Genomic DNA, 25,619 nt, shown 5'->3' with positions numbered 1-25,619 from the left:
GTGGTTTTCAAGTATGTAAAGCAATAGATTATTACAGTAGTGTTGTGCTGAGTACACGGCATTTTCTCAGGAAATACTAGGTTTAGGTTGTGCTAAACTTAAAGGATAAGCAAGGAGAACTGAAACTATTCCGCGTCTTATTAGAACAGGGCACTGAGGAATGGCAGGGAGCCACTGGGTGCCTCTAACTTTGATGAAGTTTGAAGAACCCTTTCATCCCTCCTCACTCCTGTTTCCAAGCATCTCCATGCCTGTCCTGCTCCACGCCGCTGCCACTGCTGGTCTCTGCCCTAGGACTGATGATTTTACAGCCGTAATTGTGGCTGTAAAAGAGGAAGAAGTCAGGGAGGGTAAACCTAAGACCATTTTGTCCTCACTTCTGTGGCCTGGCATCGTGCTGGTTACTCCAGCAGTGTTCCTGTAACCCTCCCATCACCTTCCTTAATCAGCCCCTCAGCCCCTCCACCCCCAGCAGCCAAGGCGAGTGCTTCATATCAGAGTTTGCAGGGATTTGTTGGGGCACAAGGAAGGGGTCACCCGTCCCTGTAGTAGCTAATTAGGAGTCGTGGGTGCTGGTGCAGGAGGCAGTAGAGAGAGCTGGCCTGAGCTGGTGGTGTTTGCTAATAAATCCCTTTGAAAGAAAAAGCGGTGCATTTAAATATTTGTGTTTTCCCTCTCTGGCTTACTGAGCTAATGCTGTATTATAGGCTAGGCTACCTTATCTCTTCTCCCCAACAGTATTTCTGTGTTAATGTCCTATAGATACCCCTACAAGTCTTTTTTTTCTTAAATACATTTATTTGTTTATTTATTTGTCTGCGTTGGGTCTTCGTTGCTGCGCGCAGGCTTTCTCTAGTTGCGGCGCGCAGGCTTCTCACTGCAGTGGCTTCTCTTGTCGCGGGGCACAGGCTCTAGGCGCGTGAGCTTCAGTAGTTGTGGCTCGCAGGCTCTAGGGCGCAGGCTCAGTAGATGTGGCGCACGGGCTTAGTTGCTGTGCAGCGTGTGGGATCTTCGTGGACCAGGGCCTGAACCCGTGCCTCCTGCTTTGGCAGGCGGATTCTTAGCCACTGTGCCACCAGGGAAGTCCCCCTACAAGTCTTAATTCTACCAATGATGAGGTATTCAGAAGCAAACACAGGATTCTGGCGGCCTTGTACCAGGCCGAGATCATTAGAACAACAAGAATCTTTACTGATTTTGAAGCCATGCAACCAGTGGCTCAAGAGAAACATGCCACTTTGGTGGGTTAGGCTGTTTTGTAACCCCTTCAGTTAGATACCTGACCAGGTTGTTCACAAATAAACCCATGTCTCCAGAATCTTTCCATGGTGGAGTATTGTAAGGGGATGGAACAGGGTGCCCTAATCTGACGGTAGCTTGATTTCTGCCACTTGGCCTCTTTTGAATCCCTTAGTCACTCTTCTAGTGATCCTTGAAGTAGATTCCTGTGTTTTGCTATTGTCATTTGCAGCAAGGGAGTTCTAGTTTTAGTATGTGCCATGCTCCCTGGGTTCTGGTACTGTTGTAAACTTTTCTTCTTTGTCTCCTTTCTGGGCTTTTTAAAATTTCTTTTTTTTTTCTGCTTTATTCTTCTATGCTCTAAGAACCCTTTCCCTTCATTTACTGTACTATTCTAAGTTGCACAGCAGTGAGTGCTGGATTAGGAAGGCCTGGGTTCACATCCCCACTCTGCTACTTACCAGCTGTGTAACTTTGAACAAATTATTTAATCTCTCTGTAGGCCTTGGTTTCTTCACCTGTAAAATGGGGATACTAACAGTACCTACCTCTAGGCTTGTTGTGAGGCTTAAATGAGATTTATGAGATGCATAATAAAAGACAGTCTGACCCTCAAGTAAATGTTAACTCTTATTTATTTTAATATTGCTGCTAATATTAAAAATAATTTTATGGCTTAAACCACTGCCCCAGTGTAATCGACTACCAGCTCTTTACCTATTGCTGTGATCTCTCTCCCACATTTTAGCCTACATTTGCAGCTGCCTCTGGGACATTTCCCTCACAGTTTCCACTGGCACCTCAAGTGCAGCATGGACAAAAGTTAATTCATTCTCTCTCATCTGAATTTGTCCCCCACATTTCTGTTAATGGCATCATGTTGTAATTTTCTCTTAATTTAGGATGAATCTTAGACTCTTTCCTTATCCTAAGGACATAATCATGAATGTGCAAAGATTTAACACAAACGTATTCATTGTTTATAGTTTTAAATAGTTGAGAATAGGAATTGGTTAAATAAACTATGTTAAATATATACGGTGGAATTCTCTATAATCATTAAAATTATGCAGAATATGCAATAGTATGAAAAAAATATTGCTCTCAAGTTGACTTATAATATGGTATATACAGTACAGTTCCATTTGACTTTTAGAAGTTTATGGGTGAATAGATAAAAGATGAGAAAAATAGCCACTGAAAAAATTTTGTTGCAGCTTTTCTGTCTTGTAGGATTATGAGTGATATTCTAATTTTAATCTTTTTCTTTTACAAATTTTCTAAAATCATCCATACATTGCCTCCATATTTTTTTAAAAAAAACCTCAAATTTAGAAAAAAAATGAGATCGGTAATGTCCAAGAGTCTTGCAAATACTTTATTGACCTCTTAACAATGGCTGAGAACAGTGCTGGATACAAACTTATAAATAAATGTTTGTTGAATAGTGAATGAAATAGTGTTATCTTTCTATGCATTTTTAGAAATAACTTTATAGGTTAAGAGTGTTTAATGCTTCAAGTATTCAGTTTGTAGATTTTTTTGAAAAGTATTTTTTTTGTTTGTTTGGAAGAAAGATTCTCAATAAACACAAAATAAACTAGACTGGATGTGGTGGGTGTTTTCTAATATTATGTAATTTATCATTTCAGATAATGTGACCAAAAGAGGAGCCTTTGGAACCAATTCTTCAGAAAACAATTTTCCTTCAGTAAAATTTACTCAGAGAAATGAACCAAATGATCACCATCTTAGCAATAAAGCCATCTTTCTTCGTACTTCGTCACAGTGTTCAGAAGAGGAACAGGTAATACCATAGCACATTTACAGAAACAGAGAAAAAAAATTTTTTCATGAATTAAAAAAAAAGAAAGAGACCATAATAAGGAACATTGGACAACTATTGGATCAGTAACTCAGATTCCTAATTTTAGAAGGAGTGCCTTTGGGATACTTTACTGAAAATCATCATTACATTTCATGATTTCAACAGCCAACTTTTATGATAGTAACTTAATTATCCCCAATTTTTGTTAAAAACCTCTTAAGGATCTGCCATCTACAGATTTTTCTTGAAATTATGTCTATATTTTAGCTTGTCCTCTGGGACAAAAGAGTTCCTTTTTGTAATTCTCTGTGTAAATGAGAGTTTCTTTTACCTGTCCTGGATTCATGTCCTTCAGACTTAAAGTAGAATATGTTATCTTGGTTCTCCCAAGATTTGGTCAATAAATAAATGTTAGATGCTCTCTTCCTAATCTTCAAGACTTCATAGACTATATTCACATTCTCTTTAGCTATGGTTTTTAACTATCGAGGAATCCTAGTGGAAGCTGTTCTATTTTTTAAGCCATTTGAGTTTCTACTTTCTATCTCATCGTGTATTCCCTGTGATATTGTGGACAGAATTGTATATTATGGTTTTATGCAAGGGAGAAAAATCTCCATGTTAGAAGTGTGTTTATATACAGCGAAGGGCTATAATTCTTTAATTCTATAACTTATTTCCAGTGAGGTGATTATGGGACAAGAACTTTTCTTTCTAGAGGATTCACTGTCTACTGGCCATCATTGGCAATTGGAATTACATTTTCTATTGAGTCTTTAACCAGTGTGTGAGAGGCAAAGAATTGTTCCACGGTATTTTTTCCTAGTAATTTGAAAATATTGTATTAGCATTCTCTGATTTGTCCTTCAGCGGCTCATTGGGGTGGGATGGGACGGGGGCTGGGGTAATGAGGTGCGGAGTGTTCATATTTTACACATGAAAAAATTGGGGTTAAATAATTTACCCTAGGTTACACTGTAGATGAGTCTAGAAGACAGAAGTAGAAGTCAGACCTCCTGGAACCTATTCCCTGATGGCTGCTATGACTTAGTGAATCTGCTGTCACTAAGGTGTCATGGTTTGTCACGCATAGCTAATTAACAGAAAGCGGAAAGGGAATTTTAGTGCCTGAAGGGCTACAACATCAGCTCCTTTATTTTCACTTGTTTCATCTTCCCATCAATATGTCCTCAATGTTGTTTGTTTGTTTGTTTGTTTTTCCAGATAGTGATGGATGAAGGCCAAAAAGTTGGCAGTTCCTTTCAGGGTGATCTGAATCGGGCAGGAAAGGTGAAGGTAAGGCATGATTCGATTTTATTCCATGGCCAAAACCCAGAAAGAGCATAAAAACCTCACAGGACTCATTTGCTGTCTGTCATACAAATTTGGAGAATTCAGCAGATTTTGTCTATATGCTTTAAAAAAAAAAAGTGGTGTTTGATTATCTTAAACTGTCCTTGGTGGCCTGGGTTCTGGATCTTTTTTCCTCAAAGCTTTACAAATGGAAGGGGTGCTTCAATAGAGAAACGTGACTCTCGTCCTGACAATATAACAGATTCTCAAGTTTTAGTACTGAAACCATCATATGGAAGATAAATTTTTGCTGTCCCTTGGAAGTCAAAAAATAACTGTAGTTATGTACTTCCAAGTATGGAAGCTCCAAGCCATGGTCTGGCAGGTAGAGAGTGGGGAAGAAAGACCCAGGCTGTGTTTTGAATTCCAATGATGAGATCTAAATTTATAATTTTATGGTATTTTGTTATGTACATGTTTTAGGTCATAAGCATAAAAGGCATTTTGACATCATGCCTTTACTAGATCTGCCTTCGGGTGCCAGTGGTGAAATCATTTGTTTATTCACACTCTTTGATATTCACCTGAGATGAATCCGTTCATGTCTGAAGTGCTACCATTTTGTTAATCTAAAATGTCTCATTGTCAGCTTGCAGTGGAAAGCAACATTGAAATGCTGCTACTGTCTGTAAAGGTCATTTGCTCTGCTTTTTACCTTTGAAGTAATTTTCAGTTTTATTTGCTCAAAAGAGAGAACACTTGATTTTTTGCTCTGTTCACCTCTCTTGTGATTCCCTGGGGCAGGATGATTTTGTCTTGAATGAACCTTCTCCCCTGCTTTCTTTAGTTTCTACTCTCTCTTTGGAGTTTAAAGCACACTGTTGTGAGAATAGCCAGACCCACCACCATCATTTGCTTGAGGAGCAAAAGCAATAAAAGAAAACCAAAAAATAGAAACATTGTTTCAGACTGTCTTGATGGTGGTATATATTCTGGGATAGAATCAGGATCAAAAACTTTTCAAAAACTTCCCAGACTGTTTTTTCCCTTTCAGTATAGAGATCTTACTGTGGTGCCTGTGAAATCCCGGCCAACTTCCAGATTTAGTGCTTCTTTCAGATGTCTCTGGGAAAGCACAGTGAACACAAAGATCTCTCTCTGGGACTCAAAAGTTAATGAGAAAAGGAGATTCATTTGCTCACTTGAGTGTTGTGGAAGTGGATTCACTGATTCTTAATTGCATATTTTTCTCTAGGTCTAATTTGCATAAAGATGATGTTAATCCTTTTCTAGGTAGACAACTTCCTTGATTTAGAAGATTTGGACTTGGATGAAGAGATTAAGCCCCAAATGAGTAAGAGTATGCTTTCTGTTTCCTTTCTACCACTGCTTGACCTTTTTCTCTACAAATAAGACTTTAGACAGCTTTTCTTTTCTTTCTTTCTTTTTTTGGGGGGCAATCCTTACCTCTGCTTTCCCTAAGATAGGAAAAACTGGAGTCCTGCAGTCTCTTTTTTGATAATAAAGATTTCAGCTGAAAGGTCATACAAAACTTGTTGAAGGTTGTAATGTCTTTGGTCTTAAATGAAGGGAAGGTGTTCTTCCTCCCACCCCCCACCCCCATTTACCATGTGATTGATTTTTGGATAATTGTCTCAGAGTCATTTAAGTCAAACCCTTATTTCTTAGAAGCACCATGTTGTAAATTGAGATTATTTTTGAGTGCTACTTAAAATATCAGTTGATCATAAAAATCATAAAAATTACGAGAATTGATCATAAAATAAACAAAAAAATAAAATCAAAATCTTTGCTTTTATAAATATTTATTAATATGTAAACCAAACAATTAAAACTAAAGATATAGTGTGAATGTTTTTTCTGGGGCTTTCTCTGAGGTTTATGTAGATGAGGCCTTTTCCTTTCTTGGTTAACGTTTCTGTGTAAGACTAGGTATCCTTTGTTGCTCAAAGGGGCTTTGAAATATGTTCAAAATTTGAGTTACTTGTTTTGAAAACTCTCATTCCTAATTTAATGTGTAAGAATATCTCAAAATTAGTTGAATGTTAGGGAAGGGGCAGTTTCCATGGGGTTTTGGTTGTTGGTGTTTGATTGTGTTTACAGTCCTTAGGTGGTCATAAACAGCGACTATGGTCATTATTGTTGGGGAAGGGGGCTTCTTTATAATCACACAGGAGTTAAAGTGCAGGGTGTAGTTGCTTGGGGGATGGCCACTGTCTGTGAACTGACCGTATAAGCCTCTGCTTTGGCTTCTCTGCCTGAATTTGAGAGGCTTTGGTAATTGGAAGCAATTAACATTTTTATACTGCTTCCAAACATCACACTACTCTGTTGAAGGCACTGTTACTCAAGCACTCTATTAACCGGTAGACTTTGCACATTTTTTTCCGTACTTGCTTGGTTCAAGGGAGATCAGAGATCTAACAGAATCACAGAGGTTCTCTTAACTTTAATGCCTTAGGCAGCTCTGAATTTCTTTATTAGAGCAGTTTAGAGGCTCTGATTGGATTAGAAGGGATTGCTGAGGATTTATGAGGAAGCCAAATTTGTGGAGCAAGCCCACTCTTTCTGGGTTTTGGGTGATTTGGGGAAAGGGAACAGATTCCTGGGTCCTGTTCCTAAGAAAGAGTCTAATTCAGAAGGTCTTTTGTGGCATCTAGTGATCTGCATCTTTAACCACTACCCCAGGGGATTCTGATATGGTTCATCTGTGGGTGATACTTGGAGTCTGCACGTATACCTTTGCAACATAAAATAAATTTCATAGGAGGGCACAAAAGTGCACAGGTTGAACATTTTTGTGATGGTTTAAACTTCTTGCTTTCTGCCAGTAATGAGAAGGTCTGTATACTGACATAATCCTGCATAGCCAGCGAATTTGATTTTGGTTGTATCAATATTTTAAATTAGTCTTCTTACCTTTTCCATTATTTTCACATTGTTTTCTTTAAACTTTTTTTTTTTTTTGGCTGCGTTGGGTCTTTCTCTAGTTGAGGTGCACCGGGGGGCTACTCTTCGCTGTGGTGCATGTGCTTCTCATTGCGGTGGCTTCCCTTGTTGTGCAGCATGGGCTCTAGGTGTGCAGGCTCCAGTAGTTGCAGCACGCAGGCTCAGTAGTTGTGGCACCCAGGCCCGAGAGCACACAGGCTTCAGTAGTTGCAGTGGGCAGGCTCAGTAGTTGTAGCTCATGGGCTCTAGAGTGTAGGCTCAGTAGTTGCGGCTCATGGGCTCTAGAGCGCAGGGTCAGTAGTTGTGGCACACAGGCTTAGTTGCTCTGCAGCATGTGCGATCTTCCCTGACCAGGGATCAAACCTGTGTCCTCTGCGTTGGCAGATGAATTCTCAACCACTGTACCACCAGGGAAGTCCCTCTTTAACCATCTTTTAAGTTTTTTTTTTTTTTTTTTACCAGATCTGTTTCTGTTGTTTAAAAAATTGCAAAGAAATGTCTCACTAGTATGATTTTTCTGGAAATGAGATAACAGGTAGTTTTGCATTTGTGTGTATAAAAGCTTACTGAGGCTGAACCAAGTCTCAGTGGACTTGGATGAGCTAGTCAGGACCTTCCCAGGTGTAAAATAATGTGAAAAGCCAAGGCTAAAAAGCAACCTAGGCTTCAGTGATCTATTCCAATTACCAAAAAGACCACCAAGCTTCACAATTTTCATAATGCACAATCTGGGTCATTTGAAAGGAAAGAAAAAAGAAATAGTTGTGCCAGGGTGAATTTTAGATTGTGTCTGATTTGTATGACACTTAAGGAATGGGAGCAGAAGGCGAATATTTATATCAGATGGGAAACGTGACATTTTAAACAGGCAAGTTGCTTGTATGATTTTGGCAGCTGAGGGGTTTACTGATTAGATTCTGTTGTTATTGTTTAAGCAACAGATTTGCTTGGGGCAACAAGGAAGTGAGTTGCGTATTGTTTTTCTACCACTGACTTTATTTGTTCACCTTTTTCATTTTCATAAATATTTTCCAAGATTCAGGCGCTTGTTTCTGTCCTGGTATTTGGCTTATTGTTTTGGCAGCCCAGGTGGAGACAGTTTTTCCAAGCAGACAACTCAGTGCCGTGCTATTGACCAGTTGTTGGAGGGAACCTTGGCCACAGAGTTTGGTGCCCTGTGTTTATTTGATGTCACATTAACGATTTTTTCCTCCTTTGAGATAAGATAGTTAACCTGATGGTTAGTTACTGTCATGCTCCAGACTGTTACCCGGAAAGATTATTGTTTGGAATAGGTATTAGTTATTATGCTTTGGCCATTGGAGTAGGAAGAATCTTCTGGTCGTCTTTATTTTTTACCCCCTCACTTGGCCCAGCATGTTCTCTGGATGAGTGCAGAAGGTCAAAGAGACTTTTTTGAGGCCTAGTTTTCAGAATTATATTATCTTATACAAGTTTCTTGACCAGTGGGTATACTCATGCTATGGTTGATTGTGTTGGATGAAAATGGGCAACTGATTCCTGCTCAAAGATTGGCAGCCTTATTTGATTTTCATTTTCAATCTCTCCAGTACTCCCAGTTCTAATGAAGGCATCATTTTCTCTGTCTCTCCCTCTTTTTTAAAAAAATTCTTTCCTTATCTGCAACTTTAAGGCTTTATGTAGACTATGAATGACCTGGACTCTTATTCAAAGATATTTAACAACTGTGACTGGATCCTGGAATAAAATAAAGAATAAAACAGATCTGGTTCCTGTGTTTGGAAATTCATAGTTTATTGGAAGAATCAGACATATCACAAATATATAATTACATATGCTCTAGATCTCATGAGAGCATATGGCAGGGGAATTTAATTTGTCCATGGATCAGAGAAAGTGCTAAGAGCCTGAGATCTAAAGGATGAGTAATTATTAACTGGGTGAGGGGTGGGTAAGAGAGTATAGGAACAGCATAAGAACAGTGTGTGTAAAGGTCCTGAGCTAGGAGAAGATGGCATATTTCAGCCAACATAGAGTTTAGGCATTTCATTTACTTTCCACTTGGGACTGTTAAAAATCATTCTTTCATTGCTTCGAAGATCACTAAAAGATCATTGAGAGGGAAAAATCCTTGCTTCAAAATGTTCATCTATCGCTCTTCCTCCAATTTTTTTTTTTAATGTGCAAACTTATCCATCTATTAAATTCAAACTTGAAAGCTGTATCAACCACAAAGGCAAATGCTTCCACTCCATTCCTGAGAAGGAAACAGAATTGGGATGATAATTCCACCCTTTCAATAATTCCTCTATTTATTTCTCCCCAAGGGTAAAGGAAGGCATTATCTAATTGGAGAGATTAGGGAAAAAAACTGATGTGTATGGATGAGACATTTTGTTTCTTCTTTTGGGTTCATGCTGTTTGGAAGGTGTATGTTCTCTCTTCTGTGCCTGTGTCACCTTTCTTATAGTAGACACACTTTAAAAGGGGCCCAGGTCTGCCTTACATGGTGGTTTTCAATCTGAGAGATACATTGGAATCACTTGAGGAGCTTAAAGAAAAACGACAATACCTGGATCCTGCCTTTGGAGATCCTTTCCCAGTAGTCTGGTGTTTGTCGTGGGCATTGGCAGTATTTAAAGCTTCCCAGGTGACTCTAACATGCATTTGAAGCTGAGAACCATCTCCAGACAGATGTCTGGAGGTATCACTCTGAGCCCCTACTCTAAGGGCTCTAGGGATATGAAGAGGATCTCCTTATACCTGGCTGGATTCATGTCATCTGTGCAGACTCCCTGTCAGGTGGGGTAGTCCAAGGTCTAGACTTGGAAGGAAAGTTTGATAAGTAAGAGGGCAAATTGTGACTGCAGGACAAGCTCTATTTTCAAAGTCAGCTCTATTAGTTATAAAGCTCATATTTTGATCCCCATCTTTTTGACTCCTGTATGGATTTTTCTTTTATTTCTGTATTTAAAGTAGAGGGATATGATTTATTATCACCGTCAAATGCCAACTCCGCCCATGAAGTAACTCTTCCCTGACCTTCCTGACCTTCCCCTTGGATGGGCAGTAATCTTCCTCTGTTTACATTTCCACTTTTATTTATTTTGCAGTTATTTTTTTTCTCAAAGTAAGTTTTCATTAATGTGTCTCTTGAAAGTGGCATATGGTTTATTCATATGCATGTACACACACACACATACACACACAAATAAAACTTCATCTTTTAATTGGTGAGTTTAATCCATTTACATTTAATGTAGCTGCTGATATATTTGGCTTTAAATCTCTTATCTTACTATTTTGTTCTCTATTTGTCCTGCCAGTTATATGTGCTTCACTCATTTTTTGCCTATTTTGGAGTAATTGAGTATTATCATATTATTGTTTCATTGCCCTTATTTTTGCTGGGTAGAGAATTCTAGGTTTGTAATTATTTTTTTTCAGAATTTTTAAGACGTTATTCTATTCTGTTATGGTGTTAATTTTTCCTCTGTTGAAAACTGTCGAAAGACCAAGTGTCAATCTGATGGTTGCACATTGGAAGGTAATATGTTTTTTACCTCATTTGACTACTTTTATGATTTTCTCTTTGTTTTTGTTTGTCAGTAATTTCACTATGCCCTGGCATTGTTAACTTTGTATTTGTTCTGTTTGGGGTTTGTAGATTCTTGTAAATGTTAGGAAATTCTCAGTTCTTATGTCTTCAAATATTACCTGTGCCCAGACTTTTCACCATGTCCCACATGTCATTTACGCTGCATTTTCCATCCTTTTTTATTTCCTGCATTTTCCATCCTTTTTTATTTCCTTTCTTTCTTCAGTCCAAATATGTTCTACTATCTATGTTCTAGTTCAGTAATACTTTCTTGAATTGTATCAAATATGATGTTAAAGCCATCAATATTTCAGTTATTATAGTTTTCAAGAGGTCTGGAATATCTATTTTTATAGATTTTAGTTCCCTGCCAAAATTTTCCATTTTTGTAATATATTTATTGGAATATATTAATTATTTTAAAGTTCCTGTCTCATAATTCCAATAACTGAGGTGTCCTGTGAGTCCATTTATATTATTTTCCCTTTTGATCTGGTATCTTTGTATAATTTTTGTTTGAATGCTGAACATTGTATATAAAATATTACATAGGCTCTGGATGATTATCTTAATCTTGTTTTAGAAAAGCTTCTCTTCAACATTTTGTTAGAAGTTAGAGTAGTCATAGGTTATCTTAATCCAATGTGGGATTGAGCTGATTTGGTAACTGGGTTTCAGGCTTTATGAGGGCTGCTCTACTTCTAGTTCTTGCTTACTGCTAGGGTGTAGCCCTTCAAGGTAAATCACAGCCCCTCCTTCTTGGAGATCCCAAACTCTATTTTTTATCTTCACAGCACTGTGAACCTGCTGGTAGTTCTGCTAAGCTTCTCAGCCTCTTAATCTATTTCTTCTTCACTTCTTGGTTTTTCAGCCTCTGCTTACAAATCAGTAAATGACATAAGTTGAAAAACAGCTTAGACTCTTAGATTCACTTTCACTACTTTCCTTCTCTCCAGGATCTTGGCCCCTCAAGTTCTGGACTTCCCTGGTAGCTCTCTAATGCCTTTAAGTAGTTGATTTTTTATCATTTATTCAGCTTTTCTAATGTTCTTGGTGGGAGGGTCAGACTCATATTAAATGTGGTCTGGGAGCTCCTTGGAAAACCCCAAGGTCTGAAGGTCAAATAAGTTGACGTTTGCACTGATGTTGCAAAAGCAATGATGGGTAAAGATGCTAGTAACTTAGTGTGAATCAAGGTAGAAGCACCAAACTATACTAGTAGTCACTGTAATCTTCACTGTCCTGAATTTGTAATTAAAGCAAATGCCAGTTTCCATTGCAAATGTCCTTGATGAAGTGGTAAAAATTATTAATTTTATTAAACCTTGAGGCTTGAGTACACCTCGTCTGCTGCATACTGAAATACAACAGTTGGATTTCACATATACATGAAATACATGAAAATTTTTTCATGGAAAAAATGAAAAACACTTTTTCATGAAAAAACACTTGTGCAATTGAGGGGTGTGCTGAACTTGTTTTGTTTTGTTTTTTCTTTCATGGATCAACGTTTTTACTTGAAAGAATGACTGACAAAGTATAGTTCTCAAAAAGGAATGAAGTGAGCCCGTCTCTACAAGACAACAGCTGACAGTATTCATTGCCAATGATAAAATTGGCAATGGGTCAAGTGAAAATTGGATTTTTGGAAAACTTACATCCAGTACTGTGAGCTTGAGAGCTTCCCAATATTTAAAGCCTTTTCTGATAAAATTGGTAATGTTAACTAATGTGATTTTTATATTGCATAATGAAATATGTCAACATTTGAAAGATCTGCATAACATAGTGAACCACCATTTTCCAAATAACCAATATATGTTACAAAATCATGCACAGGAGCGCAATCCATTCAACATGTAAGATAGACCAATGGATTTTAACATAAGAGTATGAAAAATTTACTGAAAGGGTTTCATATTGCACATTGAAATTATTTTTAAAAACTTTATCATTTGTCAATATCTAGTGTGTATCAAAGAATAATATCCCCAGTTATATAAAAAGAGTATTAAAATAGTCCTCCCCTTTCCAGCTACATATCTGTGTGAGACTAGAGTTTCTTCATTTTCATCAACTGAAACAGCATATTCCAAAAATTCAATGCAGAAGCAAATATAGAATCCAGCATTCTTCTGTTTAAGACAGACATTTAAAAGATTGAGACGATGTAAAACAATGCTTCTCTTCTATTTTCTTTGTTTTTGGAAAAGAGGTTTTTTAAATAAAAATATTTATTTTAATATATGATAGTATTATTTTAATGATTCAATAAGCAAATATTTGAAATTTTAATTTCTAATATGGTAAATATTGATAGATATCACTCCCATAAACAAAAGCTCTTTGGGGTCTTCAAAAAATTTTAAAGACAAGAACCACCTGATATAAACTATCACAGCTGGAAGCTATGTGCAGAGGAGGCCTGAGGGCACTTCTTATCTGTATCCTTTTTGGTCTTGAGGAACACCCGAAATTTCAGGAAATTTTGGCCATTTCTACATGGCAACAAAGGAATGGATTGGTTAATTTTTATAAATATGACAGGCAGACTAAATATTATTATCTAGATTATCAGATGTCAGGTAGATGGCTTACTTTTTAATGTTGTATTAAATTACATGATTATAGCCTTTGACTTGCTGGTCATTGGCTAAATGCAGAAAGACAAATGGCACAAACACATAGTTTATAAACGTTGGACGTTCTTGTCAGGTAGTTGAGAAAGAGGTTGAAATGCTTTCAACTAGGCTTGCCATCCAACATCAAGATTCGGTTTTCGAGAGGTGCCTTAACTCTACAGAGCACATCAGTCAAGATGGTGGTATTTAGCTAAGAAGGAAACTAATTGTTTTAGAAACAATAAGGTCAGATGAAGTGTCTTAAAGATAAGATTTCAGTTGGGAAAGCTTTGCAGAGAACTTCAGAAATTCCATTCCCCATCATCAATGAATACAATCATTTTCCCCCTGAGAGAATGAATATTTAAATAACCCATCAGTGATTATAAAATGGCTAAAAGATAACTTGTGTCTTCTTTATAACTTGTGTCTTATCAGACTATTCGTGTGCATATTGGTTTCACTCTTTTATAAATCTGTCCTATTTAGAGTTAAAGCAGTTCAATTTTTGTGTTGACTATTGTCTGATTTTATGTATAAAAATCCTACTCCTGTAAAAAAAAATTTAGTTTTTGAGGGAAAGGACTATACATATTTTGCATCATTCACAATGTCCTGTGGATAGGTAGACTCTTCATACTTGCCGTTCAGTTTAAAAGTTGAGATGCAGGAAATTAATTTCCTTTCTGCAAGTATGTGCTGAGAATTGACTACATATAAAGTGTCATGTTAGGCTCCAACAGCTATGCGTTTGTGCATTTTACCTTTACACTGGAGAAACAAATGACAGGAATGGGAAATGCAGTGGATACTGAGTCATATTGTTTTGAAAGAATTGTACCCATGGCAGTGGAATTCTTATGAAATAAACCATTTTTGTTGAAAACCGTACCTTCTTTGCAAACATATGAAGGATGTGAAGAGTTTCAGCAAAGGAATTGCAGAGTTGTCCCTCTTGGTGCACAGTACTGTCCATCAGATTTTAAATAGCTCTGAAAGTAGAATTGATTTTGATTTCACACTCAAAGGGATGTCTGCACTGGCAGCCAATGGGGATGGTAGATACTGGTTTTCACATTAAGAGGCTTGAACCTTTCTCTTCTTGCATGTCTTGTTGGCAGGCCCCTAACCAGTGAGGGAGGTTAGCTTTGGACTCATAAAGGAATACTTTAGAAAGCAGTTTTTCCACCAACCTTATTGAATTTAAAAATATTACTTCTCTGGAACTTCCCTGGTGGCACAGTGGTTAAGAATCTGCCTGCCAGTTCAGGGGACACGGGTTCGATCCCTGGTCCGGGAAGATCTCACATGCCGTGGGGCAACTAAGCCCGTGCGCCACAACTACTGAGCCCACGTGCTGCAATTACTGAAGCCCACACGCCTAGAGCCCGTGCTCCGCAACAGAAGCCACCACAATGAGAAGCCTGGGCTCTCAATGAAGAGTAGCCCCTGCTCCCCACAATTAGAGAAAGCCCGCACGCGGCAGCAAAGACCCAACGCAGCCAAAATAAATAAATTAGTTAATTTTAGAAAATTTAAAAAAGAAATATATATTAAAAAATATTACTTCTGGTTATAAAATTGTAAAATGCCCTGAACACTTACTAATCACGCTAATGTGCTGTCGTAGTGACATTTCTTGGCCCTGAGTTTGGAGGTACAATCTGATAGATTTTAAATAATATATGTGGTGAAAGTGCTTACTTAAAAGTAAGTTCATGATGTGGCATCATGAGCTAGGAGCACGGGCTCCGCGGACAGACTGCAGCTGTGGCGCCGTGAGTGAGGTGGCTGGGGTGACTCTCAGTGTTAGAGCTCATTGCCTCTAAAAGAGGAAATAACAGAGTTGTTGAGAGGATTGGCGGAGTTAATGCATGTAAAATGCTGGCTATTATTATTGTTTTTATTTCTCCTAATTAATCAGGTCATATTCTATGATTTCAATAATTAATCATAGTAGAACTTCCTTCTTCACCATCCCCCTGCCCATGTGCTCAGTTTCTAGGCTGTTTGCCATGTTCCCTGTTGCTGAAGTCTTAAGAATTTTGTAATCATGTCTTTTGTGGAGGTGATAGCTGTAGTGGTGAGACACGTATTTCAAATAAGTTTCAGTTTTTGAATATCAATACCTGCTCAGTTATCTCCCCATACATGCTGCCCTTGGCAACAACCAAGGCATGCCTGTTGTTAATTAATCACTTCCACTGAGAACTTAATTAGTGTCTTAATTAGGATCATCATTGAATAGCAGGCAGCAGCATCTTGCGCCAGCTGCAAGTTATTGGTTGCAGCCCTTCTGGTCCTGCAAAAACTTAGACGGAGGAGGGATCCTGTTGTGCTTCTGTTTGTTTTTGTCTTCAGAGAAAGCTGCGGAAGGTCATCAGTTGTTTGTGATGCATCGATGTTCTGTCACACGTGCAAAAATAAGGAAACACATCCACTTCTAATGGATCGATCAGAAAACCAAGATTGGCTTTTGAATTCTTGTGATTGTGCTAAACAAGCCGGAAACACATTGTTGTTGTTGTTTGCATGCGTTGAGAAGTGGGCCATGCGTTCTGAGTATGACAGAGTATTTCATTTTTCTGCTGGAAGTTAAAGTTCCTTCCTTCTGACATCATTGTTTTTTAATATGTTTTTTTGAAATATTGCCATGTTGTTACAGGATGAAATCAGCACTCCATTTTCTTTCTCTTCACCCCCTCAGGAAAATGTGGCAAAATGAGGCAAAAGTAGCATCTTCTTGACTTATTTTCCTGTAGAAGTAGAATTGGGTTGAGGGTGAGAAGCGTGATCAAGTTATTCCGAAAACAACATTTCTCCCAGACCTTTTGGATGGATTGTAACATTGCAACTATAAAATAAAAGCCAACGCACTGACGACTTCTATTTTATAGAAAGGAGAATCCCTGAGTCAAGTTCCCAAGTGAGGACAGGCATTGTGAAATGGACCTGCTTCACTTGAGCATATTTGCTCATTTTTTTGACTATCATAGACTTTTAGATGACTTAGGTCAATTGTGGACTTGGTGAAGGGATCAAGTGAAATATTTTGTATTCGACAGATTTGCTGCTGCTTCCAGGAGAGGTGGAGCAGGACAGGAGGATGAGTGTTCCTTCTTACCTTCCTTCCGTGGCCCAGCCTCTTACCTCTGGAGTGAAGCCAAGGCCCACTGGAAAAGGAGCAGGGGAACAAAGGGAAGAGGTACTCCACAGGGAATTCAATCCTCTTGAAATTGCCTTGATTTTGTAACCAGTCCTTTCAGAGTAATGCCACTACACCCTTGTGCTTCTGTATTTTTCTGAGATTTGGGAAGATTTACAGTTCAGGTTGCTTAATTGGGTCCCTCTCACTGCCATCTCTCTCTAATGTGTATAATCCCTTTTAAACACACAGAGAGAGCAATTATGTTTTTACGTGGAAACTGTTTGTGTCATGATGTTCGCCATGCTACAGGGACAATGCTACTTGGGGACTCCGCAAGATAAAGGATGGAAAGTTTTCTTATCTCTTTTAGTCTGCACTGGCCACTTTTCTTTTTATTATTGTTTCCAAGGTCCTAAAAACATTTTGCATTAGTTAAGGTAAGGCCAGGCTGCTATAGTAGGCAATCCCAACAATAAATCAGTGGCTGAAAGGAGACAGAAGTTTATTTCTCTCATGTGGCAGTCTGTAGAGAGCCTTTAAAATGAGCAGGTGCTTCTGTTCCCTGGGGTTACCAGGGCCCAGGTTCCTTCTCTCTGGATCTCCACTGAACCTCAGGACATTGTCCTCATGTGCATATTCCAAGTCAGGTCACTGTCCTACCTGCAGGGGCAAGGGATGAGAATGTGGGGGCAGCAAGTTCCCCCAAGGCTTAGGACTCAGGGCCCTTCATCTCTGCTCACATTCCATTGGCAACCACTTAGTCACATGTTCCTATCCGGTCACTGGGGAGGCTGGGAAATGTCATCTAGACATGCGCTTCACCAGCACAGGAGAATGGAATCTGCCACATGTTAACGCCCCCAAATGCACAACTTGAAAGCCATCTTTCACCATCATTTGCAACTCATCTACATATACTTAACAAGCATGTGCCAACCAAGGCTGCTGATGGTGCTGGGTAGTGACCTTTATCACCTTTATTACTCTAGCATGAAAGGGGATCGGGCACAGGAAGTTGTTAAGGGCTCTTTATTATTGCTTCCTAATAAAAACACTAGGGTGTTTCGTGATTATTTAGTTGTTTGGGTACTAGTCTTGTCACTTGATGTTATGGAAGCAGTCATTCAATCAGAAGTAATCCACACATTTCAATTTTAAATTGCCCTTTTCTCATAGAACTTTTGTTCACTGACATCACAGAAGTCTATCTAGGATGCTTGCAGACTTATATTAAACCCCAAATTGTTTACCAGATAAACTTGCGGAGATAGCCACTTTTCAACGTGCTTTTTGAATTATAGATTGCTTTCCCTGAATATTAAGAAACTATAATTACAAGGTGATTTCTAGCAGGAATCAGTTTCTTTTAAAGACTTGTTCATGTTCTTGACTTCAGTTGTGACCATACAAATTATTGGACCAGTCAGTGGTCAGTGGCACCTTATAGAAATTGTTACAAAATGGTTTTAGTTGATGGGTTAAAAAAAAAAAGAATGATTTCTGGAATCAATCATATAGCCAGTAAAATGCCAGTTAAAACCCTGTGTATTGTTGTATCTTTAAAAGGAGTATAAATTTCTTCCCAGAGAATGTGAACAGTTTTCAATGTTTGAATCAAAATGATATGAACAATTTTTGTGTTGGCAAAAATGAGACATAGATGAATAATTTGCTGCTCTTTAAAGATCCAGAGTAATATTTTGGGTGGGATTTTAACTTCTAACCACTATTTGTTAGAGAAATGTTTCAGAATGTCTAGAGTCACAATATCACACCAACTCTGCCTTGGTTTAATAGTATTAATCTTATTTTAAAATACCCAATGTAGGTAAAAGAACATAATCACCAATTTCCAGCACATGCAACGGGCTGTTTTGGGTGAGAGATGGTAGTTGCTTTCTGTGATGTCAATCTCAAAAGATGAAACTTATCCTGGATGTCCTGACTTCCTCTTAATTGCCTAATGAGAATCCGTAACTTCCTGATATGGACTGGACCCATTTTTTTCCTAATTTTATCGCGCTTTTATACATGTGCATTTCCTCCTTACAGTCAAACGTTTTTCAAGAGCCTTCCACTTTCCCTTTGTGAATAACTTCTTGCCGTAGTTACTCTATTTTGATGAATTTTGGAAGTTTTGAACAACTTTACTGAACAAAAAGAATTCACATTAAGAAGATGAAAAATTGTGAGTTCTTGTCCTACTTCCCAAAATATAGAAGAGGTCATTGAAGAAACTTTTGTAGTATTTTAATGGGAGATTGCCTGTTTTTCCAATTCAAAATGGGACTCTAGGGCTTCCCTGGTGGCACAGTGGTTGAGAGTCCGCCTGCCGATGCAGGGGACACGGGTTCGTGCCCCGGTCCGGGAGGATCCCACATGCCGCGGAGCGGCTGGGCCCGTGAGCCATGGCCGCTGAGCCTGCACGTCCAGAGCCTGTGCTCCGCAACGGGAGAGGCCACAGCAGTGAGAGGCCCGCATACTGCCAAAAAAAAAAAAAAAAAAAAAAATGGGACTCTGAAATTTTTCACCTGTATAGACAGTTTATTTATCATATTACTATGTAAGATAACCTACAGCTAAATGCTGCTATTATTGATTTGAGCATTAGTTCTATTTCCTTTAATTTGCCTACATGGTACTATGAATGAAAATGATTCCTTCTGTAATAGTGTCCCTTTTAGAATAAATCACGTGAGCAATTTTAAGAAAACTAGCAATTTTCTAATAGTGTACAAATTCTGTTCCCTCAGAGGCTACAAAAAGATTTCAATTAGATTTGAAATTAGACGCCTGAAATCCACGTGTTTCTCTCAGCTCCTTAGGCAAAAATAACAAGTTAATAACTTAATTCACAGTTGTTTTCTGTTTCGTCGCAGGGGATTTGGTGTTCCATTGCACGAATTCTGCTCTTTGAAATAAGTCAGAAGTTCATTTTGCAATCTAAAAAACTTGGAGCCTTATATCTTAGAACCTCAAAATGAACCTAACTTGTAAGAAGAGAATTCCCAAAGTACGCCACAGTAGCCAACAGCTGAAATGCATAAATAGAACTGCAGCTTTACAGTATTTGAAAAGCTGTCATTTTGAAGATCACAGTGATGTGTTCTGAACTGCAGTGTACATCAGGGTTCACTTTGAATTACATATATGCCCCTTGTCTTAGAAGACCCTACGTTCACTCGTGTGTGTCTCTATAAGGTTATTTAATTAAAATGCAAAAAATTCGGAACTAGTGCCGAATTCAGTGCTTTGCGGATAGGAGACATGCAATAAGTATTGAATGAACAAATAATCAGGAAACTTTCCTCGCTACAGGGAGTGATTTTCTGGTATAATAAGATGGTTAGGGTCCTTGTCTCTTTCCTTCTCTATTGGTTCATTGCCCTCAACGTGTAAACATGTTTAAGTCTCTCCCATCCTTAACGAAATGAAAGAAAACTAAAGAAAAAACAACCTTCCCTTTACCTCGGACCCCCCTTGGCTATTGTCTAGTCTTTTTTCTCCCTTTTCATCAAACTTCAGAAACCAACAGACTCGACTCCTCTAGTTGACTCTGCTTCCTTTCCCCTCACTCCTCATTCAGTTCATTGCAAAATGCCCTTGGTCTAATCACCTGCCTGGACATATTCAGAATAAAGATACTTTATCATTGCCAATCATCCCAATGGACAATTTTCAGTCTTTATTTTAATGGGACTGTCTACTGTGGTTTTTACCATTGATTTTCCCTGACACTCATGGTCCACTGGTTCTCTCTTCCCAGCTCTTCTCAGATTCTTTGTGTATTTCTCTGAGTGTTCTTTCCCTGCCTCCTTTGGGGGTTTTCCCTCCATGCTTCCCTTAGGAGTTGGTATTCCTCAGGGTTCCATGCTAAACCTACAGCTCTTCCCACTTGCATACTTGGATCTGTTTTCATCTATAGGTTACTACCTTTTGTGCTTATGTCTCCAAATCTGTATCTCCAGCTTCAGACCTTTTGCCGAGCTTCAGGTTTGTGGGTTCAATTGCCTGTTGACAATTCTATCTGGATTCCTTGAGGTACATTCAAATCAACATGTTAAAAACTGAGCTTCCCTTCCATATCCAAATCAGTCATCAAGTGCTGTTAATTTCACTTTCTAATATTTTAAAATATCTGCTCTCAATGCCCTGTTCTCATTATCTTGTCTGGACTGCTTCAGCAGGCTCCTGGCTAGTCTCCTGACTCCCAATCTACCCTCTGTTCCGTCTTCAGAGTGATCTTTCTTGATGTACCCTCCAAGAGCTCAGGGTCTCCTCCTGTTCTCTGCACGCCTGTGTCTCATTGTAGGTGCTCAGTTAACATTTGAATGAAGGAAGGAATTTATTCGAAATGCACAGATACCAAGTATCTACCTGCTTTCAAAAAATCCTTCAGCAACTTTTCTTCATCTCTGGGAAAAGTAGCATATAAGACCTGCCATGATCTGGCACCATCTTCGTCTCTTGCCACTCTCTACCTGACATTTTCTGCTCTGACAACACTGAACTACTCGCAGATACACATATGTGAAATTTGTGTGTTTCTGACTTGGCCTGTTCATGAGACCTGCTTTTGTCTGCAAAGCTCGTCTTCCCTCAACCTTGTTAAATAATATTACCCTTGAAGATTCTGCTTAGACAGCACCTCTTCCAGAAAGCCTCCTCTGAATCCTTCCCAGTGCCTTCCAACCTGGGCTGGGTTAGGTGTTCCTTCTCTGTTCCTGTCACCTTCTAACTATACCATGTGTACTTACTACATTTTACTACAATGATCTGTTGATGTGTCTATCTCATTTCTCTGTGATTTCATACAAGTCTGCATCTTTGTATCCTCAGCACCTACACAGTGCCTAGATTTTAATAAACTTTTGTGGAAAGAATGGAATATATCTGAATGATTGCAGGAGACTATTCCTCTGACATTTTGATCCAGAGATGTACTGGCCACCTTGCAGTATAGAGAGACAGTGATACCCCCAAGATGTTTTAAAAGGTCTTGAGTATCATATTTTGGCATTGCAGATATGAAATTATTATTATTCTTCGTTTCTTGCTTTTATATTTCAGCATTTAACTGATTGCCTAAGGAACTAATCTAACAATGATAGCTGCTGTTAATAACTCAGTTTCTAAGTGAAGACATTTATAAGTATATTTTTATATTTTTAAGTGTATTGTAAATGAATAATTATTGTGTTGGCCTCATATGTTTATTGGCTAGCTAGAAACTTATTTCTCGTTGCTGTTTCGGTTAATAACAAATGACTGATGAAGGAAATCATGCTCCACAATAGAGAAAAATTTCAGTGTATGAAAAAGAACTTAAAGGAAAATAAAAAACTTTTCACTTAAGGATAAATTTCTATACTGTTGGATATTACGTTCCATACTGTTGGATATTACGGCCGAAAGGTGTATGGGGACCGTGGGGAAGGGAGAGGAGTAAGAAGGTGGTGGGTTGGACCCTATCTGGGAGAAAGGACTAACTTGGTCACAGGAGTCAGCCCTCGTCAGAGAGTCTGGAAGTTCAACATACAAGCCTTAGTCTGTCTGCGTTGCTGATAAAAGGTGGGTCCTGAGTGGGGTGATGAGTGGGGAGGTGAGTAGGATTTTCTGGAGAGTGGCCACACTCAGCTGAGGCTAAGTTAAGCTTCAGCACTTTACCCTCTGTGCTCCTTTAGCCCTTTTTGCATCCCTCTGTTGGGGAGCATGGAGCATGATAATGAAATCACTCATTTACTTCCGTCTTCTCCCTGAAGTTATGAAACCTCGTGGGCACAGATTTTGCTTCTTTTCATCCTTGTGTTCCCGGTATCTAATTCACATTAAGCACTCAGTGAGTGTTTACGGAGTGAACACGTAGAGGGCAGGGAGGTGGGCGTGTGAGGGTTGCTCGGGCTGGATGAGGGAGCGGGGAGGATGGTATGATGGTCTCGCTGGGATTTTAGCTCAACAAAGGGATTTGTCTAATTTGAACCTGCTTTCCAGCCTCAGAGGGAGCTGGGTGAAGGCAAAGTGGCCGCATCTAGTGAGAGTGGCTAGTAAGGTCTAGGCAGGTTTTAGAGACCTCAGGATAGGGTTCAAAGTCCTAGTGCAATGGGCAGCCTGAAACTTGGTGGACATGTGGATGGCAGGTCTTCAACCAGGTGTCCACGGGCAGTAAGAATCCCTTCAGACCGAAGCACTGGCAGAGAGGGGGCTCTTTCTCGTCTTCTGCCAGGACCAGGCCTGCAAACCTCAGCGCTTACTGCTGGATAGAGTTAGAGACGGCGAGGATGCTTCTGTTCAGGAAATGAGCATACTGTGTCCTTGTGTCTGTGTTTCTTCATTTGAGCTGGTCTTAGCCATATTACCCCCACTGTCACTTTGTGGTGACAATAAATTTAATCTTCAGAAAGTGACCTAAATGGACAGATTAGCCACTCGGCAGACTGAGTCGCTTCCAGGGTACAGCTGCTCTTTTAAAGATAGTCATGGTATTATGTGGATCCTCGAGTGCATTTTTTTTTTCTCTTTTTTTTTTTGAGTGCATTTTTTTATGATAGGCTGTGAGAATTTTTTAGCTTATTTAGAAAATATCTTTTCTCCCAAAGAGCTATGACTCGGCTTAGTGAAAACTTCAAGGTCGATCTTTACTGGTGTTTTTTGTTGCGAAGGTGAAGCTTTATCTACAGGTCGCCCGGGATTCAAATCTTGCTTCTCTTCCTTACTAACTGTGTAGCCTTGGCAAGTTACTTAACCTTTCAGAGCTTTGTAAGATGGGTTGTTTGAAGATTACTGCTAATGCCTGCACGGTTCCTAGTACTGGGGCTGGCGCGTGGTGGGGACTCACTCGGTGGCAGCTCCCATCATTACCTTTGTCAGGAAAGCACACAGACACTTTCTAACAAAGAGGAAGTGAGCAAGTCTCTGAAATTTGTTCTCGTGCTGGTTTTACCGAGAAAGGATGATAGATGGCTGGGTGTTTGCTATTAGCACTGCACACCCAACTACAAGATGCAGCTTGCTAAACAGATAGGAGATATCTACTTTTCATGTTTTGGGGTGTTTTGTTTTGTTTTTTTGCACCTTTGGTAACAGTACACAGTTGCTGAGCTAGATGCTCCATTTTCAAGAACATTGCAAAAGCCACTAAATGAGATCATTTTCCATGCAAGACTATTGAAAGCTGATTATAGCTTCAGGGCATTTTTTTCATTCTTGCATAAGCCATCCTTTTCAATTATTTCAGCATCACCATACATAATAGAGAGCGACACAGAGGTGCTGGGTGATTTCACTGTATCACACACCATTTGCTTTTGGAGAGGCCTTTTAAGGGGTGATACAGTGAGATTTAAGGCATTAAATCTCTTTTGTTTATTGGAAAATATGCTTTTTTTAATCTACCTTCCTTTAGGAAGTCTTAGATTATGAATAAGTAGATACAAAATTATTACATCTCTTTGCAGCTACTCTGAGTTGCAGATAAATTCTGTAATATTTAAAAAATTCTTGGTAGGAAGAAAGGATGCTTTTTAATTTAATTTTAATTTTTAATTTAGGGTGCTACTTTTTAATTTAGGGTGCTACTATGTGTTTTAATTCCTGCTGCTATTGGCCCAAGTATTATCTGAAGAAGTAAGTATATTAAGCAGAGAGTATTTTTATCTTTGAAAATGATGTTTTATTGCTACAGGTCTTTTTTAGTAAATGGTAAAAGTGTCCTTAAGGTTGACCAAAATCTTAAGGTATATTTTCTCACATTTGAATATAACTCTTAGTTTTTCCATATGCCTGTAGCCCTAACACTACAAATGGTAAAAATGTAATGAATGTGTGCAAGAGAGACTTTCTGATTCTTCTTGCCGTGGGCAGAATTAGTTAATGATATTCATTCAGATGCAGGATGGTACAAATGGGGCATATTAAGAGGCTTAAATTAGGTCAAATTGAATAATTGAATTTATTCCTTTACTTAAATCAGCTTAATCAGCTCAGAGTGCTGAACTCTAAAAAAAGTTTAATTAAATATTAATAGAGAGTTTATGTTTTCAACTTTATCTTCATTTACAATGATTATATGTTATTTTCCTCCTTTGTTACCTTTTATAGATAGTCGGAGGTGAAGTTCGGCCCTTCTCACTTGATGAAGAATTTGATTATGACGCTGTGATGCTAACCCCCAAGTTCACTCCTGCAGAGGTAGATACCATCAAAGAGCTATGCAAGCAAAGGAGAAAGAGCACAGACTTAGAGAAACCCCGGGACTGATCCACCAAGACATCTTCGTGTTTATTTTTATTTTGTTCTTATTCGAGCGACATTAGAATAAAATATATACCTACTATAATCCCTTTTGTGGAAATTTGTGTGTGCGTTGATTTATCAGAGTTATTTGTCAGTAGGGAGATGAAACTTTTCAGGGTTTTATGAGACTCTACCCTTACAGAGTTCTCTTCTGTCACATGGCTGCATCCATGGCTGGTCGGGGGAGATGGAGGTGGCAAATGGGGACAGGAAGCAGTGCCTACAGAAGGGTCCATCTGATGAGAGTGCGGAAACTAGGTAATGTGGGGTATTGTAACAAAGACTGGAAATTTCATCCCGCCTCCTTGGGGAGGAAGGGCAATTGAACATGCAAAACACAAAGAACTGACTATGTGATAGGTCATGGTCTCAGGTGTCCAGAGATAGTGGTATGAATGTGAGTGCTGAGAGGTTGGGCGTCTAGGATTGATTGGGAAAAGACTTTACTGAAAAAGAAAGCGTCTGAGAATTGATTATATGTCATATATTAAATTCTTGCACTTTGTTATTGCTGTTCAGCCATGTGTGAGGAAAGTTACAAAGTACAAGGAATGATCTCTATTTCCAGAAGTTTACAGTATCATTTGAGAAGGCAAGGCACGGATAGAGAAGACAACTAGAGAATGTAGAAACTATTAGGAAGTGCTA

At 38.8% G+C, this 25,619-nt stretch overlaps 1 protein-coding gene across 2 annotated transcripts in view; it reads left to right on the top strand.

Moving 5' to 3' along the window:
• IFTAP (intraflagellar transport associated protein) overlaps nt 1–25,014 on the top strand; it is a 59,344-nt gene extending 34,330 nt beyond the window's left edge. For both annotated transcript variants that reach the window (XM_060157725.1, XM_060157726.1), the window contains exons 3-7: nt 2,892–3,046; nt 4,292–4,363; nt 5,654–5,714; nt 16,597–16,736; nt 24,777–25,014. In XM_060157725.1, coding sequence (XP_060013708.1) covers nt 2,892–3,046; nt 4,292–4,363; nt 5,654–5,714; nt 16,597–16,736; nt 24,777–24,935 — 587 coding nt within the window. In that variant the 3' untranslated portion in view covers nt 24,936–25,014. The remainder of the gene's footprint in view (nt 1–2,891; nt 3,047–4,291; nt 4,364–5,653; nt 5,715–16,596; nt 16,737–24,776) is intronic.
• Nucleotides 25,015–25,619: the final 605 nt, after the last annotated feature.

Source organism: Lagenorhynchus albirostris, chromosome 9 (assembly GCF_949774975.1).
Source record: "Lagenorhynchus albirostris chromosome 9, mLagAlb1.1, whole genome shotgun sequence".
NCBI lineage: Eukaryota > Metazoa > Chordata > Mammalia > Artiodactyla > Delphinidae > Lagenorhynchus > Lagenorhynchus albirostris.
This window is presented reverse-complemented; position numbering and strand designations above follow the sequence as displayed.